The sequence below is a fragment of the Zonotrichia albicollis genome, chromosome Z (assembly GCF_047830755.1).
Source record: "Zonotrichia albicollis isolate bZonAlb1 chromosome Z, bZonAlb1.hap1, whole genome shotgun sequence".
NCBI classification, from domain to species: domain Eukaryota; kingdom Metazoa; phylum Chordata; class Aves; order Passeriformes; family Passerellidae; genus Zonotrichia; species Zonotrichia albicollis.
Window position 1 is genome coordinate 16,307,415 of NC_133860.1, and position 18,125 is coordinate 16,325,539.

Below are 18,125 nucleotides of genomic sequence, written 5' to 3' on the forward strand. Positions count from 1 at the left end.
GGACAGTGGCTGTGTAAATCATCCCTGCATCCCCAGCTCCCTGCGCAGCCGTGCTCATCGCCGCGTTCCTCCGGCGCTGCCCAGGTCAGACAGACCTCGTCACCTCCCCTGGCCTGGGCACGCTGACATCAGGACACTCAGGCCTCAGCTGCCAGCCGCCGTGGCTCCGGTTACAGCTCTATAAAGGGGTTTGGGATGCAGGCAGAGAGGCAGCTGGGCCGGGCATTTCGCAGCCCCGCAGCCATGGAGGGCGGTGCCTTCATCCTGGTCCTCGCCCTCGCCGTGGCCCTGGCAGAGAGTGCTGCTCCTGCAGAGAGGAAGGTACGGGGATGGGTGACAATGGGAGCATGGCAGACACGGCAAGGGCATGCAGTGTGGGCAGCCAGGAGCTCTCCCTTAAATGCCATTTTAGACTTAGACAAACCTTGCAAGAACCAAGTCCAGGCAGAGGGCGAGGTATCCCTGGATCACCCTCAGCCACCTGGTACCACCTCCAGAAGTATTTGTTCCCACAAGGGAGCCATGCACAGGGCATTCCTTCCCTTGGGATTTGTGCCTGGGAGCACCATGCCTGTGGCATCCCCTTGATATCTGGGTCTGTGTCTGGGTGTACCCTGCACGCTGCCCAGCTGGTATATTCTGGCCTTGCTCCACCATCCCCTCAGCAGCACCCTGGGGCAGCATTTGCCCTGAGTGGGATTAGGGAGAGCCAATGCCCTGCAGCTGCCCTCACAGCAGGGCTTTGGCTCCCCCGGTGTGGGGCAGCAGCAGGGATGAGGTCCCTCTGCATGTGGGGGCACAGAGAGGATGTGGCTGTGTTCCTTCAGTGCCAGCTCAGCGGACTGTGGACGAATGACCAGGACTCACAGATGGAGATTTCAGTGCTGAGGGACAACGGGGACTTCCATGGACAATACCTCACACGAGTCACCCTCTCCGGGAGCTGTGCCCAAGTCTCCCCACTGAGGGGTGCCCAGCAGCAGCTTGGAGGGGAGGGCTGGCCCACCTTTGCCTTCACTGTGCGCTGGGACAAGTTCTCCAGTAAGTGCTGGGACACCTGGAGATGGCATGGCAGTGTCAATGGAAGCTTGCAGCCAGCAGGAATTTTCTTTCACCAGGAATTCAGCTGGGTGATGCTCTGGTGCAGCTAAGCAGCAACAGCTGCAGGGCATGGTGCTAAGGGGCAATGCTGGGCTTGAACAGGGGAGCCTCTCCTCACCCAGCATCCTTGGGGCACCCGCGGTGGGTCCAGACCCTGTTAGCACAACTGGGATGTAGTGCCACAAATCCTGCCTTGCCTGAGGGAGCCACAGGGAAGGAACCCCCAGCATGGGTTTGGTGGTTCTGTGGCCATTGGAGCAGGAACACAGCTGTGTCTGGGAGGACATGGGGGAACGGAAGAAGCCAGTTTCCCCACAGATCTCCCAATAAGTGCTTCCCCCCAGATGCCACCACCGCCTTCGTGGGGCAATGCTTTGTGGATGCAGGCGGAAAGGAGATGCTGAGCACCACGTGGCTGCTGCGTGAAGCTGTCGGGTCCCTTGAGGAGGACTGGAAAGCCACGAGGTAGTGGGGGGATATGGGCAACACCAATGCCACAGAGGGGTCTATCACTGGCTGGGCGTGTACATACAAATCACAAAAGGGATGGGACTGTTGTGGAAGATGCTTTGAGCTGTTTTACTTTTCAGCATCAGTCTCATTACATGGTTATCACAATGGGAAGATGCCATCAGCTCACATCTCAGACAGCAGACTAAGAACTTAGTGTTACAACTTACTTTAAAAGTTTTTTCACCATTCACACAAAGCAAAAGCACATTGACAGTAGTTCTATCCAACCACTATAAGCACATCTACCTTTGGTTAAAACAATGCTTGCTTATTTCGAATACAATACCTGCTTGTAAGCCTTAAAACACAATGCACAGAGCTCCATATTAAGCTTCAAATTTCTTAATATCTTACTAGATAAACTTTTCTGTAGCTTAGGGAGTTATTCTAGAAAGCGTCAATACACAAACCATTGTTCTATGTGTCTTTGCTTTTCTTCTTTTTAAATAATTTTTCTGCTGACCTATCTTATGGCTACTGCTTAGCTCTAATCACAGTTCCACTGTCTCTGAGGCCTGCCTTTTGCAGCTTTCCCAAAACCTTCTGATTTTGTAGATTCCCACAGGCTCCTCGCTGGAGGAAACCTGGGGGGAATTCAGGGACACCCCATCACTGCTGCAAGCCCTGGCAGCTCTGAGTGGGCAGTGTCTGTGGGTCATCTTACAGGAGCTCTCATCTTCTCACAGGGTGGGCAGAAATGTCTTCTCACGCAAACGCACCCCAAAAGGAAAGATCCTGCCGAATTCGTCCCCTCTCTGTGAGGCTGTGTCTTTACCAGGCCCGTGATGGGATGATCTGGCTGCAGCCTAACCCCCAACAAGGCAAGAAAAACCTGCCTCCCAGCTGAGAATAAAATTTAAAAATTATCTGCTGTTGCTGCCTTTTCTTAGAGTCTGTCCTTGCTACACCTTCTGTCCCCAAAGATGCCCCTGCTGAGGGGAGGATTCACCATTGCCCCTCTGCAGGGACACCTGCATGGCTCCCTGATCCCACCCATTTGCCTCCCTGGGCTCATTTCCCGTCTCATTAAACCCAAACTTCCACCCTGTGTCATCATTCCCCACCTGCCTGATGGTGGCAGGGCTAGCAGCAGCACCCCGAATTCAGCTCACTTCCTTGCAGCGCCTTCATATCCATTCCCACTAGACCCTTTCCAGCCCTGGGAATCCGTGTTCTGTTGGATTGGGCAATGGAGGCAGCATTATCAGTAGATTTGAGATACTGATTAACTTTGTGCTGCATGGCACGTCAAATAAAATATGCACAAGTTTAAGACCCCATCCCACCCCATTCCATCCCTCTGGGTTACACTCAGGGATTTTCCCTTTCTCTACCATTGCATTTTGGCAGAGTCTCTCTTTTTGCCTCTGTGGACACCTGCCAAGCTTAGTCAGCTCTTTTGGCACAAAGCTTTTGGCAGGTCCGTGGGTGAAGAAAAAGCCTCTTGCAGACGTGTTATGAAAATACCTCAGTCCCAGGGATGACAGCGCTGCAGCTGCACAGTCCATTAAGCCTGGCCCAGCTCTAGCAAAGCTGTAGCATGGTGTCATGAAGTGGGGGGAAACCTGGCACCACCCTGGGATCTATAACAAGCTGGCCTGTCCCTGCCAAACATCACAGAAAGGCAGGAGCTGATGTCAGGCCAAAAGAACAGAGTGTGGCATCCAGGACAACAGCAAAAGACTCCACAGGGGGAATTTCTATGAGTACCTGTGATAGGCCATGAGTTTGGGACTGAAAAAGACAAAGAGGAGGGATATGTTAGGAGAGGGCTGTTTTCCACTCAGCCCAGCATTTGAGGTTACCTAGATGGGAGAGACCTGCTCTGAGCGCAGGGGGCCCGGACGTGCCAGGGCTAGCAGTGGGCACTGCGAGGTGCCACCCCAAAGGGGCGCTGCCCCACCCCCAGTTTGCACACTGCAGCCCTGTTGCCATGCCCTGCCCCAAACACTGTTGTCTTGAACACAGCAGGTCTTGATTCAGCTGAGTCCCACCTGAATTTTCAGTTGCCACAGCCATATGCCTGCTCCAGGCATCACAGCAAAGGCACAGCTCAGGAAGACAGGGACAGTGCATGCTGCATACTGCACATCAAAGGTCCTTTAGAGCAGCCAATACAAGAAGTGTGAATACAATGCTGGTTATCACACTCTGTGTGTTTAGCAAACACACTCATTGGGACCTCAGTAATGTTGCTGTGGTTAATTCTTCCTCTAACTCTCACAAAAGTAAAAGCAAAAGCATCAAAATCAGCAGCTGACATCCAGAAAAGGCTGGAGAAATGTTACCGCTTCTAAAATTAGTAAACTTTCCCTTCTGTGCAGCGCTGCAGCATCCTCATCAGGTAGTGGCAGCAGCAAAGCAGGGAGGGGGTAAATGTTGAAATAGGTGGTAGTTTCCAGCCTTTGTGCATGGGAGGCAGATTCCCAAAGAAGGCATTGATGCTTTCCAGGCTACTATAGGGCCTTATAAAAAACTTGTGTCCCCACTCCTCTGCCCAGCCGTGCTTATTCCTGCATTCCTTCAGCCATGACCAGGTCATGCAGACCTGCCCATCTCCCTCCCCTGTCCCGGGCACCCTGACATCAAGCCATTCATCTCACAGCTGCCATCCTGGTGCTGGTGGGGCTCCAGTTACAGCCCTATAAAGGGCGCCGGGCTGCAGGGCTGGGAGGAGCTCTTAGCAGCCTTGCAGCCATGGGGAGAAGTGCCTTTGCCCTGGTCCTCGCCCTTGCCCTGGCAGTGTGTGTTGCCCCTGCGGAGAGGAAGGTATGGGGACAGATGACAGTGGGGATGTGGGGCTGACATCCTGCTAGACCCCAAAGTCTGCTGCTGGGGGACCATAGCTCAGCTGGGAGCCAGGGCTGGGCTGCTGGATCTGGTAGGAACAGCACTGTGCTGCACTGAGGGAAGCTGCAGGGAGGCTGGGAGGACAGGACTGCTCCTGCAAGGATGCTGCTTGCTGTGGGAAGTCATTCAGATGAAGGCAAACAGAGCCATACCCCTGACAGCTCTTGTTTTCCCTCCCAGAGAGTAGGGGAAACAGTGCACCTGCTGCTTGATCATGGGGGTCTCACTCTCCCTTCGGTGGGTGAAACCATCCTGGACAGTGGCTGAGCTGGATTACAGCTCAGGCACGATGCTTACACTGAGATGGTGATGCCAGTGGCACATCAGGTCCGTGGCACACCACCCACTGCTGCAGACATCTCTGGGCAGAGCCAGGGTGAACGGGTGGGAGCAGGATGCTCCCCCCTGTCCCTCCCTCCAACCCACAGCCCTGGCCTTGCAGTGCCTTCTCTCTGGGTCGTGGCGGAGCGACACCAGCTGCCAGATGGTTGTGTCCACCCTGAACAAGGACAACAGATTCTCCGGTTTTTACCAGCCGGGACCTGCTGCTGGCTACCCAGAACTCCTCACCTCACCATTGGAGGGGTCCCAACAAGATACAGAGCTGGTCCCACAGCCCACCTTCTCCTTCACTGTGAACTGGAAGCTCCAAGGTAGGCAGCAGGGGGACATCATCCTGCAGGCAGGGATGCCAGCAGGACTCAGGGTGACCTTGTGCCTCTCTACCTGACTCACACCATCTTAAACCCTTCCAGACTCAGAGACTGCCTGGACAAGTGTCTTCCTGGGCCAGTGCTATGTGGACCCCGAGGGGAAGGAGACCCTACATGCCCTGTGGCTCCTGCGAGAGGCAGCTGATAGTCCTGCAGAGGACTGGAAAGGCACCCGGTGAGTGCTGGGTCCCAGCCACTGCTCTGCCAGGGTCTTCTGCAACTCAGGCTGGAAAAGGGAGAAATCTCACAGGATGAAGCATGGGAGGACCATGAGGGTGGAATGCGTTTGTCACCAGTGATATGCAAGGGCTATGGAGCATCTGTGTAACGTCGTCCACCCCTGCATGCCAGAAGTGCCTCAGGGTGGGGGATCCCTGGATGGGCTCTGGCTACAGAGAGCCCTCTCTGGAGCTTTCTTTCCACTCTCCACAGCAGGAAGAGAAGATAAAGCTGCCAGCACCTGGCACAGCCTCTGCTACAGGCCGTTGGAACCTGCAGTACCTCAGTCAGCCACACAGTGTTCCCCCTGGGCTTCCCCTCTACCCTCCACAGCATGAACGACCCCATCTGATTTGGTGTTTTCTGCAGGGTTGGCACCAGCACCTTCACACGGATAAAATGACAGCAAATGGGAAAATCCAGCAGGCTCAAGATTGCGAGGAGTGCCTAGACAGACTTTGCCCTCACCAACATGCTGCACTTGAGGTGCAACCTCAGCCCAGAGGTTCGTGCTTTCTTAGGCAAGTTCACCAGATGCAAAATAAAGGGTTTCTGTGGGGATGCAGGGCTTGGCTATGTCTTCTGCCCTGCCTCAAATTTGTGGGGTTTGTGTCACCCAGCAGCCACCCTCTCAGATGGGAGGTTGTAGAAGTAAAGGGAGCGACCCATCTTCCTTGATAAGCATCTGACTCCGATTTATTGATCAACCAGGCACTTTTTATAACGTGTTAATTCACTTCATGCATATTGCAAAACCTGAGCTCTCGATAGGCTGTAGAGAAAACTTCAGCTCCTCCTTTTGTTTACAATACCTGAAGTTTGTTTATTGAAACTAAGATCAGTGTTCTCACCATGATATGAAAGGTTCTCAAAACCTTTATATCTGTTCTCAGAATGGCCATCTGTTCCCAGAGCAGCCAAGGACAGAATATTGCTTGTTTTTGAGGAAACGGTCTGAGAATCTTGTTGTTTATATAAAAGGTGGCTGAGAACCTTAATTATTTACAGAATCAAGCCTGGGAAAGGCTGCTTTACAGCAGGCTTCTATCTTTCCCTCAGCTGAGCACCTTCATGGCCTCTTTCTTTAAGCCATGTTTGAACCAGGCTCTCCACAGGAGGTTTCATGCTGCACCGAGACTGAAAAAAGACAAGGCTGAGGCCAGCTGAGGCCCTGGGGATGGCGACTGTCCCAGCTCCCCTCCCTGGCAGTGTGCAGCAGGACTGTGCCTGCAAACCTGATGCCATGCTCCGGGTAACATGTCCCTAGGGGTCACTCCCAGATCTCCCTGGCTGTGACCAGGGAGAAGGAGTACTGCAGAGCCTTCCCGCGGGAGCCGAGCACGGGGACCTCTCGGGTGCCCGAACGCCCGAACGGGGCGCTGCAAACGACTCCAGCAGAGCCGTCAGCCTCCGGTTTCCAGTCCCGGCGGATGCGCAGCCCTGGCCGGCTGCCAGCTGCCCTCCCATCCCAGGCCCGGTGAAAGATCCCAAATACCCCGCCCCGAGAGTCCCGTCGGCACGGCTGTGTCCCCCGAGGAATGCACGGGGGTGTATCTTCAGCAATAATGTCTCCAAGGAAAGAGAACACGGGAAGGGCACATCTGGCACTGGCTGGATTTTTTTAGCCGTCACAGCCCGACCTCTCTGCCTTAGACACTTTGCCAAAGTTCTCCTAACACGACTCCTGGGGGTTCAGCAGGCCCAGGGCTGAGGTGCCCAGCTGTGAGAGCTGGAAGGAGGCAGTGGTTCCATCACTGTATTTCCAGCTGCTTTTTAAACCAGTTTTCAGATGTTAGTTTTTCTGTTTCCACCAATATCCAGCAGCTGGTGCTAGTGGATAAAAATAGGATGGATGATGACACAGGATTTAGATTTCCCTTGAAGAGGTGGATATATCTTGTTTCTGCTACTGACTGAATTTTCCATCTCTGTGAGAAACCCTAATTCATTTTTTTTAAAAGGGCAAACCTGATTTGTTTAAAGCCACAATGAGGAAGTGTTTAGTATTGCTTACACAGCCTAGGACTTCCTTAGCAATAGAAAGCAAATTTCATTTTATGTTTTCACAATTTTCAATATATCACTATTATGGAAAGGAGAAGATACCCTAATACTTGAGGAGTCACCAAGCAAAGAGGAGTCACTAAGCAAAAAAGATTCTGTTTCCATCTGGCAACACCCATCTGGGACTTGCCAAGGACTATCCAGGATATTTTGCCCTGAAAAACTCATACTTCCAGTCTGCCAGTGTAGTCCCACAATGCTCACAAAGGCACTTGCTGGGGCACAGGGGAGATACAGGTCAATCTGGGGCATAACAGAGGGAACAAGGTGGGGACACAAGCTGGGACCATACCACCGACCTAAGGCAGAGTGTGGGGCTCTGTGTGCATGCAAGCAGCCCCAGTGCACATGCACACCATGCTCTGACCCCACAGCATGCAAGGAAAAAGAGCAGGGATCTGCAGCAAAGAGGACAAGGAGGGTGGCAAGAATATCAGTTGGCTCCTGCCCCTCTGCTTGATATAATCAAGTCCTCAGCCAAAGACTCATCATGAGCACTTAAATCATTGCTGTCCTTTTACCCATGGCATGAGGTCCAGGCTGAGCTTCATTTCTCTTCCCAGGTCAGAGCTGATTGCTGTGGGACTGGCACAGGAACACAGAAAGCAATGAAAAACAGCAGACTTGGGCCATTATGAGGCCGTAGAGCAGTCCTCCCCAAAACTCCCAGCTCCTGGCTCCCAGCCTGCTCTCCCAGAGTTATCTCCCTTCCTGACATCTGGCCAAGCAAGCCAGACAGCTACAAAGAGCAATACTGACCCCATCATACCCAGGCAAACACCAGCTCACATGGCTGCTCCCAACTTTCCTGGCAACACCACCATGTATTACTTCAGATGGTTCATTTGATATTGATTACTGCTGGGTCAGGGACACTGTGTAACATCTGTGACACTACACACTCTGGCCTTGAACTGCAAAAAATGAAACTAAAGGGGGACCAGGCCATTACACACACCGACCCTGAACTGCAAAAATGAAAGTAGGATGGGAACAGGACATTACATACCTTGGCTTCGAACTGCAAAAAACTGAAACTTAAGTGCTGAGGGGCATTACACACCCTGGCCTCAAACTGCAGAAAATTAAACTGAAGTGTAGATGGGGTCCTAGACCTTGCTGATGCCCTGCATACCTCTGGGGAAAGAGTTCCAGTGGTTCCCTGGTGATGCTCAAGGGCTGTCAGTCCTGGCCAGGGTCGGGCTGTGACCCAGCCCTGTTGGGAGCATGCTGAGGCAGAGGCCCTGGATGAGCCTCTCCTTGGCTGCCTCCTCTCTGGACACAGCACTGTCTCATATCTTGCTTGGTTTTGCTCCCTGGGTGGGATGCAAGAGTGAAGCTTCCTGCACTCACTGCCTTGCTGAGCTCCTGTGCCCCCAAATTCTACACTGGGCTCTGCAGCATGAGCTCAGGGTCTACCAGTGCCTCCTGTGGAACCAGTGATCCCAACCAGACCTAGGGACAATCCTGAATTTAGCAACCCCGCAGCAGGCAAGGCCCACCCGGTGGCTGTTGCAGCACCCTGGCTCTGCTCCACTTCCTGCGATTGTGCAGCTCCCATTACGAAAGCAGCGGCGGGGCTGACACCAGCTCCTCGCGCTTCCTCCAGGGGAAGCTGCTGCTTCCGCAGCGCTGGAGGGTTGCGTGTGCGTGGTGGGTGCTGGCTGCTCACCACATACGGGTGCTGGCTGCTCACCACATACACTTTTCTCCAAGAGTGCTTTTGCACCCTTGAAGCGGGGTGAGAGCAAAGCAACAGCCCTGCAAACCCAAAACGTGCCTCAACACGCCCCTGTGCAGAGCCACAGCCAGGCGACTTCCCCTGCATTGCTCTGAGAGGGATTGCCCCTGAACCTCCCCTGGGTTTCACCCACAAGGCTCCCAGCCCCATGTAGAGCCCCAGCAGCCCAGCACCTTGCCAAAACAACCAGAGAGGACTGAGTCACACACCATTAATATTTATTTAGACTCTATTAATAAGGAAGCTATTCATTATTATTCTGATCCAATTTGAAGCTATCCCTGCTCATTGCACAGAGAACTGGACTAGATGACCTTTAGAGGCCCCTTCCAATCCAAACCATTCTATATGACTCTATGGAATGTCCTGCAGTAGGACAAGGACATCTCTACAGGTACCACCAAGCTGCACTCTGGCAAAGACACTGCTCAGCAGCTCAAAGTGCTTCTGTTCAACCCAGAGCCATTGACTGCATCACCAGCCAGCACAGCAAGGCTTGGGCACACAAGGACATGGCTTTGAAACTGTCCTGTGGCCAGGAAAGCCTTTGAAAGAGCAAGCAGCTCTGCTGCTCTCTGAACATGCTGCCTCAGCAGTCTGGCTCAGGGCATGCCTGCTCCCAAAAGCCCAAAAGCCTGCAGGAGATGAAAGGCTCAGCCCTTACAGTAGGCAAACAGCACACATGGCTCAGGAAGGACTCCAAATTACCTCCTCTAGCCAGGCTGGGAGCTGTGGCCATGGCTCAAAAGCTAGCAGGAACAGGCGACATGCTGGGTCTGTCGCAGCAGCAGGCAGGACTACTCCTGTGAAAGCACTGAAGGTCAAATTGCTCCCTCACACCTTAGTAATCAGGCAACACTGCAGTATTAAGGAGCACTGACATGGAACATAGGTTTGGGGCCACAACACAGACTAGAAAGTGCCTTGATCTCCAGCTGGGCAGTGAAGAAGCAGGGCAGCAGCCTCCACTGCCAGCTGCATCCAGTCAGACCAAGTACTGGCACCTCAGTCCGACTGCCTCAACTCTCCCTGCCACAGCTCATCCACACAAGCCACCAGATGCACTCTGGGCTGCAAGCCACATCAGCAGCCACAGTGAAATTCTCAGAATTTCCTGTCCCATGTCAGATGGAGTCAGATAAAAAATGTCAGATCAATTCCTTCCTGGTAAACCCTCTGAGTCACTGGCAATGAGAAGAGTATTCAGAAGAAACTGCTTGGAGAGATAATCTGTTACTGCAGATCTGTCCCTGCTCCACGGGATGCCCAGTATCATCCCAAGGAGCAGGATGCAGCACTGGTCACATCTCATTGGCATGGTGCTGCTGGATGAGAACTCTGTCAGGGTGTTCTACCCACTCCTGACCCTTGGATTTCCATGGCACCAACACTGCTGCTGGCAAAGGATCACTCTGGGGTGGGCCCGGCTTGGAGCCTGCTGCTGCCGGAGGGTCAGAGGATGAGTTGCTGTTGAAAGATCTGGGACTGGAGTTAAGTGGACTCTGCCCCTCTTCCCATGACTGACTGAGGTTGCCCAACAGCAAGGAGTCTCCAGGCTCTGGGCTGAAGCCCTCCAGTTCAGTGTCATGCTGGACATCAGGTGCTCCCTGGTTCGGAAACTCACGGATCTGCCGTGACAGCACTGTAAGAGAGGTAGAGCCAACCCTGTCATTTCCAGCCTCCCACCCTCCTGTGCAAAGCATGGAGCTACCACAGAGCCCAGGAGAGAGGACAAACTGTTTAACCAGGACTTCCTCTTCCCAGGGGAGGCGGGGAGAGGATGCTGCACAGCTGCCAGGCACAAGCACAGTTTGTGCTCCAAGAGGGACCGGAACTCTCCTGTCCTTGCACCGCCCCTGGCACAGGGCCCTGCTTTCAGGCAGGCCTCTGCAGCAGGGCTGAGGAAAAATCCAGAGCTGGGGCAAGACAGCAAGAAAAACCTAGCTGTAACCCCAGGCAAGGGGATGCTGAGTTGGAAGTGCCCCAGAGTTTAGGCTGTCTCTGGGGAAGGCAGCACTTCACCTGGAGCCACACCTCAGCCCCAGCCTCGGCACTCACTCACCCTTGAGCTCCCGCTGTGGCTCCACACTCCCGGGTAAGCGAATGCTGGGAGACAGAATGAGGCAGAAGGACAGAACCAGGATCTGGAAACAGAAAGATCAACACAATCTCAGCAAAGGAGATGGACAGGCATCACTAAATGCAATAAATACCTCTCTCCCAATCTTGTGAGGACAGCAGGAACTCCTCCATGGACACTGGGGATGAAGCCACTTACCATGGTGCAGGTTTTTCTTTTGGTAGTTTTGGGCGCGGACCGTCTCACCAAGGCCTGCAGTTTCTGCAACTGCCTGAGCAATGACCTGCAGCAGAGCAGGAAATGCAGGTTAGCACAGCAGGTGGACCTACACCTGCACATTTCCCTCCACCCTCTGCAGCCAGGGACAGGCCACAGTCCTGAGAACAGGAACAGCCTTCCCCACCACTTCTCCTGCCAAACCCAACAAGACAAACTCACATGTTCTGCTTCTGCAGTTGCTGCACCTTCTTCTCCAGTTCATGGTTTTCAGCTGTGCAGGCTGCCACCCTTCCCAGGAAGGATGAGAAGTGTAGGGGAAAAACAGAGATATTTTGTTGGTCAACAGTGGAGACTTCACATCAGACACCACTTCTGGGTGGCTGGGGCAGACAAAATTGGTCCTGGGGTCCACCTGGTATCATGTGCAGCAAAGCACAGACAGCACCACCTCATACCAGATATGGGCAGGAATGAAGACCTGCCAGTCCTGCAGAGAAGCAGGATTGATTGGATCCAGTTGATTAACCCCTACGGATGCTCACTCCTAGCATCACACCAGCCCTGCAGATCTGTGACATCAGGCTGTATTACTAGCTAGCCTGACCTGAAAACACATTTGTCCTGGCAGGTCAGCTACCTAACTTGAACAGAGCAAGCTCTGGGCCATCTCCAAGCACAAGAGAACCAGACAGGCTTCATCCTGATGTTCTGAACCTTCTGCAGGGAGCTCTTGCCCCACAGAGCCAGCCTCACTTTTTGCTGAGGGTGACAGCAGCCCAGCAGCTGAACAGCACAGCAGCTTGTAACAGGCACCCCCTGACCCCAGACCTGGCAATGTCATCAGCACAACTAAGGCCAGGCAGGTGGGGAGCAACCATTCTCTGACCCAACAAGTCATGTATTCATTCCCTGCCCCTTGTTATCAGGCACTGAAGGTCCTGTGCACCAACTACCAAAACAAAAAGATTTCTTCTTCCTCTCCCTGCCAGCCTGAAAGTCCCTGGGCACAGGCCCTTCCCTTACCAGTCTTGAAGGTCACAGGCACACAGCCAGCTCTGTGTTGCTGACAGCCCTATCACAGAGCAGGAAAGCACAACAGCACAGCACAAAAGCACTGTCCACAAAATCAAGCAATTAGAAAGTCCTAAGGGCACCTTAGGAGTAGAATTTCTGCTGGACAGATCACAAGCCCTCTGCTCAAGGACACATCTACCATTGCCTGCTTCCTCCCATGACTGAGGGAGAGACTTGTATCATTTGCATCATTTTTGAATCTATGTTATGATCATTATATTAATACACAGAACCATCTATTAAGATCTGATCCCATCTGCAGAGGGCCTGGGTGACTAGAAATTATAAGTTAAGACGCATTAGAATGAAGATGATTAGAAATTTTAAGTTAAGTTGTATGATAGATCCTGTATTACAGTGGTTATAGACTGTGCTACATTGATTCTGCTTGTAGAGAAACTGTGCACTCTACTCACAAATCCTCTGCTATACTAATTATAACACGATAGGAAAATGAGGTTCTGGCTGAAATGACAATTTAGTGCCATCATCATTCTGCCAAGGATCCCTAAAAGAACATATGGGTCCCCTCAGTGTTGGATGACACTGCTGTGTGAGCATACCTGTTTTCCAGGCCATCCACATAGATCTTCCTCCGGCGACGACTATCCTGAGCTGCCTGCTTGTTCCGAATCTTACGACGCACTTTCCTCAGAACTCGCTCCTCAGCCTGCAAGGATCACCTCATTAACAGCAATCCCACCCTCTCAGACTACCCTCACATATCAGTGACCAGCCCTAGTGCTCATGTCCTCTGTCCTTCCCACACCACTGAATAAACTGCAAGGCAAACCCTGGCCTGCTGATGCAGCCAGCAGCTTCCATGACTTAGCAAAAGTAAGGCGTACCTAAGGAAAATTAAAAGCACAGAGACAACAAGCCAGTAGGCAAGCAGGAAAAAAATAGCTGGAGGCATTGTGGTGTAACTGCCTCCTGCAAACAGTCATGAGTAGGGAGACTGACAGCAGCCAGAAGCTGGTGTGCACACGGATGACACCCTGGACTCAAAAGATGGAAAAGGACACCAAGCCCAGATGAACACTGCCCTGAATGCAGCACCTGGACACCAATATTCTCATCAAGGCACTGTCCTGCAGTTTCAAACCCCTACACTACCTGATACATTTGAGTGGTCTGTTTGGTTCTAGTGAGAACTCACTTTGGTCAGTGGCAGACAGGTAGGTAATATAACACCTTCTTTCTCCAGAAGCTGCTTCTCCTCCTCTGTCAGGACCAGCTCTGGGAAGTCAGACTAGAAAACAGCAAAAAAAAATCCTACTGAGAATGTATAAAACAGGGAGTCCATCCTGGGCCAGCAAGGGCATGCAGCAAACACAAAGAACTGGAATCGGTAACGTCATGCTTTCCCTCAGCAATACCCCTCATAGGAGCCAAGTCAGAAGAGAAGGAGAGATGTGAGAAGCAAAGGCTGGGGTCCACAGGCATGGGAATCAGTACCTGTACCATGGATCCAGGCACAAGCTGGGGTTCATCTTCCATGGCAACAGCAACGGGGGAAGTGGTGCTCTGTTCCAGCGCCTCACTTGTGCCTTCCAAACCCACCCATGCCCCTGGGGAAGGAAAGACAAGTCAAATGCTGGGCCCCACTGAGGCAGCACCTGACCAGCCAGCTTTGAGTGGCATGAAATAGCAATTTTACAACAACAGAAAGCCTCTACTCTTGGCTCCCTCCATCTCTGCCTGACGCCCACCAAAACAAACGAGTATGGGACTGCTTTTCTCTCTTCTGCCTGCAGCCAGGGCAGAAAGAGTCCATACATATCACTCACCTAGCTCAATGGTAACATCTCCTTCTGTCACATCAGACCTCACACTTTCCAGTGCAGGCCAGTCCTGGTGAAGGGAGTAGTTATGATCAACCAGCACAATGTCTTGGCTGGCAAAATTGCTACCAAGGCAATGGGACAGATGCTGATCCTCAGAAATGCTGCTGTCATTGTTGGCAGGCAAATAACTGAGCCTGTCTGCTTCATCTTCTAAAGGGCTCAGCAGTGAGCTGATGAAGTCATCCATCTCCTTGTCCAGGAGCTGCAGAAGAACAGCTTTTACTCAGCAAGGAGACAAACCTCCTAAACCTCAGCTCAGCAGCAATTCCTCACAAAGAACTCACCTCAGGCATTGGCAGGCCCCAGTCCTCCAGCAGACCATTTTGCTCCCCTGGGATTTCAGGGCAGGGAGCATCATCCTTCAAAAGAAAGTCAAGCAGATCCACATCTCCCAGGGCATCCAGTTCCTCTGGGCACGACATCTGAGCACGACACCCAAAGTGAGCAGAGGCACAACAGGAGACACCAGCCTTGCTTTAAGGTGTCCCTCAGACCCTACAGACAAAGTATCCCCATGCAATGTCAACAGCAGGGATGGCCAGTTCACAAGTACTTCTCCAGCCAGGCTATAACAGCACCACCAGTGACAACAATACAGTATTTTCCCCATAAGATTATTGGGACCCAGCCACAGGAGCCACGCTCCATCCACCCAGAGCATAAAAGCTGCAGGAAGGAGAGGAAAAGTGAAACAATCCCAGACCTAATGGTGTGGAGAGCATGCAAGATTCTGCTGTTCCACAGAAGCCTGAAGGTGCCATAACCCCTGGTGTGCAACCAGCAGGGAGGGCTTCTTGTCCCATGAAAATTAAGAATAGTCACTGTTGAGGTTTTAACTACAGGGATTCTGTAAATGACTAAATTATGATCAAATTCTAAGTAATCAATGACTGAACAAAAATTAAATGACAGTCAAACGATGATTAAGTGATCATTGAACAGTGATTAATGATTTGACAGACCTAGATGATGATTTAGCAATTCAAACAGCTGTCAAACCTTGTACTATTTACCATACTTGTAATAAATAAGTGGATATTGAATTAAATAAATAGATGGATATATATAAATGTCACTAGCACGCAATATACCTTTACGCTGAAAGTAAAATACTCCTTACCTCGGTGTAGGGATCAGACACTGCTAAAGAGTCTCTCAGCCCTGAGGAGTGACCTGGAGAGCTGTTCCTGCTGCCAGGGATGTCAGGGCCCAGCTGCAGGAGAGCAGCAGAGCTCAGTGGCTGGAGGTGGCCACAGGTACTCAGAGGGCAGAGAGAGGGATTGCAGCCAAACCCTGCCTGGCCCTTGTGCACCGTGTGGCTGTGGCAGCTTCAGCTCTGTCTGCTCCCAGCTCGGGCTGCTGCTGTTATGTCCTGACAAGACATGGCCCAGGAGCCTTGGTCCCTGAGGAGATGCGGCCCCGCATGGCGCTCACCGGGATCAGCCCGGCCGGCTGGTGGGCGATGCCTCAGCCCAGGCAGAGCTCAGGCTGTCAGAGCACAGGCATCCATCGCACCTCTCCATCAGCACTGCTAAGCTTTCACATCTAGCTGTCAAGTGCCACGGTCTGGAAAAAAAGAAACCCAAAAAAAATAGAATACCACCAAAACCACCTGAAATCCCACCCAAAACCAGAAGGTCAGGGCAGTTGCCAGCCATGGCGGCTGCGCCTGCTGATTAAGGAAAGAGCTGGGCAAATCCGGGCAATGTCAGGGCCCATGGCTTCCACAGGAGCAGCTTCCCCCCAGGGAGCGTGCGCCAGGCAGGCAGCAGGGCCAGCACAGGAACAGGAGGAGCAGGTGCAGCAGAAGGAGCGCAGAGACCGGGACACCCACCCGAGGAGAACCAAGCAGTCCGTCTCAGCCCCGGCCGTGGGCCGGACCCGGATCTCCGGATCCCCTGATCCCCGGGCCTCCCGGACCCTCCCAGCAGCGGAGCCACGGCCGAGGCCGGCGCCCTCCAGCCCCTCACCTCAGCCTCAGCCTCAACCGCAGCCTCGCCTCTCCCAACGCACCGGGATGACGTCACCCGGTCTCCCGGCGGGCCCCGCGCTCATCGTCCCTGCCCCTCCCACGCTGACGGCCCGGTCGCTCATTGGTTGGGGGAGGAATGGGGGTGGGGGGGGAGCCGGGAGTGCGCGCGGGCGGCGGGAGCGCGGGGCGGGCGGGGAAAGGAGAGGAGGGGTTGGGAGAGACGAGTAGAGGGGAGGGCGGTGGGTCCGGGGTCATGCGAGGCCCTGGGGGTGTCCTGGGGCGGGTAGGCGCCCGGGGGTGTGGTGCGAGCAGCGAGTGGAGTACGGCCACGCTGCGCGGGCGCGGAACCGTACCCAGCCCCGGGCCGTCGGGCCGGGCCGCGCGGGCACAAAGCAGCGCTGTCCGTGGGAGCGGGATGCCCGTGGCGCGGTGTCCGGGTGGAGCGCAGCCCCGGGGCATCGTGCGCGGCCGTGCCGTGTCACTCGGCGACGCGCCGTGTTCTGGCGCATGCGCAGCGGGGGGGCGGGAAGCGGGCGGTGCCGCCCGCTCAGCTCCCCTCAGCGTCGCGGGGCCGCCGCGCTGCTCCTGCCCGCGCAAAGGTACGGGGACGGGGGACGGAGGACACACGGTGTCCCGGTAACCGGGTAGGGGGGGCTGCAGAGTGGGGTCCTGCGGGCCGGCAGCGCCCTGACTCTCGGGGGGCTGCCGGAAACGGATGTCCCGGGGACCCTGCCCTGCACCCCGCCCGGTAAATGGCGGGGAGGCAGGGAGGAAGCAGCTTTCCGGTTACCGGGGTTTCCCTGCTCCAGCCGGGGCTTGTCCGCGGGGCTGCCGTGACCGGAGGGCTTCCGGGGTTCACTCTGGCATGCCCAGATCGCCCCTGGGGCCGGCGCCACCCGAGCACCGACGCCCGCCGGAGGCTCCGGGGCAGCACGGGCTGGCGCGGCCACGTTATCCCCGGCCACGTTATCCCCGGCCCTGGCCTTGCCCTGCCTCACCAGGCTCGGGCCTGGAGTCCACCGTGGCGAGGCCCGGGCCAGCATCCTCACCTCAGGGGTCCCTGGGGACCCAACTGGGCAAGCCTGGCCGTGGCCGACGGTCCGTGGACCTTGGGGAATTTGGGGCACGCCAGGCGCAGCTTTTCCCCCGGCACCCCTCTCACCCTGCCAGGACGTGGGGAACAGCGAATGGCAAGGGTGTCTGTGTCCTGCTGCGTGGTTTTGGGTGGGACACGAGGGCACAGCACTTCCCATGGCCATACTGAAGCCAGGGAGGTCACCGCAACAGTTCCCAGCAGGACACACAGCTGGCCCGGGATGGGGCGCTGGGGTGGTTCCCAGGCAGGATGGGAATGGCCCCAGTCGGGGAAGGCGTGGATCCCCCCCTTGTCCTGGCCGAAGCAACTAACCAAGCAGGGGGAAACGCTGCCCCATCCTTTGGTTGTTCCCTGCCGGATCCTGCCCCAGCCCTTGCAAATTCCCCATCCCTTTGAATCTGCCGGCAGGATGTCTACATGCTTCTGCCGTGCCTTCATCGCTGGCTGTTAGACCCATATTTGGTAGCGATAATTGTTTACTCCCTTCTCTCTCTCCGAGCCTCGCTGCTGAGAAGGGGAGGGCACATATTTTTGGGATCTTTAGTTTTGCCAAAAGCTGTGAGTTGCCCAGTGAAGGGTTCAGACCGCCTGCCTCTCCCCAGGTCATAGGGTTAAAGTGCCCAAGTGCTAAGCGAA

The 18,125-nt window shown here is 54.3% G+C and overlaps 4 protein-coding genes across 9 annotated transcripts in view; 3 read left to right on the forward strand and 1 right to left on the reverse strand.

Annotated features, from left to right (window-relative positions):
• LOC102072068 (avidin) lies at positions 1 to 2,456 on the forward strand. The gene is made up of 4 exons (XM_005488759.4): positions 1 to 321; positions 828 to 1,041; positions 1,446 to 1,566; positions 2,301 to 2,456. Exons 1-4 carry the CDS (start codon positions 196 to 198, stop codon positions 2,398 to 2,400), a joined length of 561 nt encoding a protein of 186 aa, XP_005488816.1. The 5' UTR covers positions 1 to 195; the 3' UTR covers positions 2,401 to 2,456.
• Positions 2,457 to 4,297: 1,841 nt separating this feature from the next.
• On the forward strand, positions 4,298 to 6,180 carry LOC102072251 (avidin-like). Its single transcript, XM_014268306.3, has 4 exons — positions 4,298 to 4,383; positions 4,907 to 5,117; positions 5,220 to 5,352; positions 5,766 to 6,180. Exons 1-4 carry the CDS (start codon positions 4,312 to 4,314, stop codon positions 5,797 to 5,799), a joined length of 450 nt encoding a protein of 149 aa, XP_014123781.2. The 5' UTR covers positions 4,298 to 4,311; the 3' UTR covers positions 5,800 to 6,180.
• A 3,222-nt stretch (positions 6,181 to 9,402) lies between these two features.
• CREB3 (cAMP responsive element binding protein 3) lies at positions 9,403 to 16,869 on the reverse strand. Of its 4 annotated transcripts, none has more exons than XM_074533366.1 (11): positions 16,747 to 16,869; positions 15,542 to 15,987; positions 14,706 to 14,843; positions 14,365 to 14,623; positions 14,033 to 14,145; positions 13,734 to 13,826; positions 13,138 to 13,244; positions 11,720 to 11,788; positions 11,480 to 11,564; positions 11,264 to 11,345; positions 9,403 to 10,843 (listed from the first exon to the last, which is right to left on the reverse strand). In XM_074533366.1, exons 3-11 carry the CDS (start codon positions 14,841 to 14,843, stop codon positions 10,503 to 10,505), a joined length of 1,287 nt encoding a protein of 428 aa, XP_074389467.1. In that variant the 5' UTR covers positions 15,542 to 15,987; positions 16,747 to 16,869; the 3' UTR covers positions 9,403 to 10,502. The 4 variants fall into 4 exon arrangements, with proteins under 4 accessions (XP_074389467.1, XP_005488818.1, XP_026650428.1 ...); XM_005488761.4 differs by lacking the exon at positions 16,747 to 16,869 and adding an exon at positions 16,392 to 16,541; XM_026794627.2 differs by lacking the exon at positions 16,747 to 16,869 and adding an exon at positions 16,392 to 16,541 and having other exon boundaries at positions 14,706 to 14,916.
• Positions 16,854 to 18,125, forward strand: part of TLN1 (talin 1) — a 35,451-nt gene continuing 34,179 nt past the window's right edge. For 2 of the 3 annotated variants that reach the window (XM_074533363.1, XM_026794625.2), the window contains exon 1: positions 16,856 to 16,992. The gene's annotated coding sequence lies outside the window, so the exon portion shown is untranslated. Of the gene's footprint in view, positions 16,993 to 18,125 lie in introns of all 3 variants that reach the window. The other variant, XM_074533365.1, reaches the window with a different exon arrangement.

Coding starts and splice junctions, on each gene's coding strand:
- CREB3 (XM_074533366.1), bottom strand. CDS start 14,843: ATGTCGTGCCCAGAGGAACTGGATGCCCTGGGAGATGTGGATCTGCTT. Junction 14,146..14,364: donor AGATGTTACCATTGAGCTAG/GTGAGTGATATG, acceptor TTCCTTCCCCAG/GGGCATGGGTGGGTTTGGAA. Junction 13,827..14,032: donor TGCCTGGATCCATGGTACAG/GTACTGATTCCC, acceptor GCTGTTTTCTAG/TCTGACTTCCCAGAGCTGGT.
- LOC102072251 (XM_014268306.3), top strand. CDS start 4,312: ATGGGGAGAAGTGCCTTTGCCCTGGTCCTCGCCCTTGCCCTGGCAGTG. Junction 4,384..4,906: donor TTGCCCCTGCGGAGAGGAAG/GTATGGGGACAG, acceptor CTGGCCTTGCAG/TGCCTTCTCTCTGGGTCGTG. Junction 5,353..5,765: donor GAGGACTGGAAAGGCACCCG/GTGAGTGCTGGG, acceptor TGTTTTCTGCAG/GGTTGGCACCAGCACCTTCA.
- LOC102072068 (XM_005488759.4), top strand. CDS start 196: ATGCAGGCAGAGAGGCAGCTGGGCCGGGCATTTCGCAGCCCCGCAGCC. Junction 322..827: donor CTGCTCCTGCAGAGAGGAAG/GTACGGGGATGG, acceptor GTGTTCCTTCAG/TGCCAGCTCAGCGGACTGTG. Junction 1,042..1,445: donor GCGCTGGGACAAGTTCTCCA/GTAAGTGCTGGG, acceptor GCTTCCCCCCAG/ATGCCACCACCGCCTTCGTG.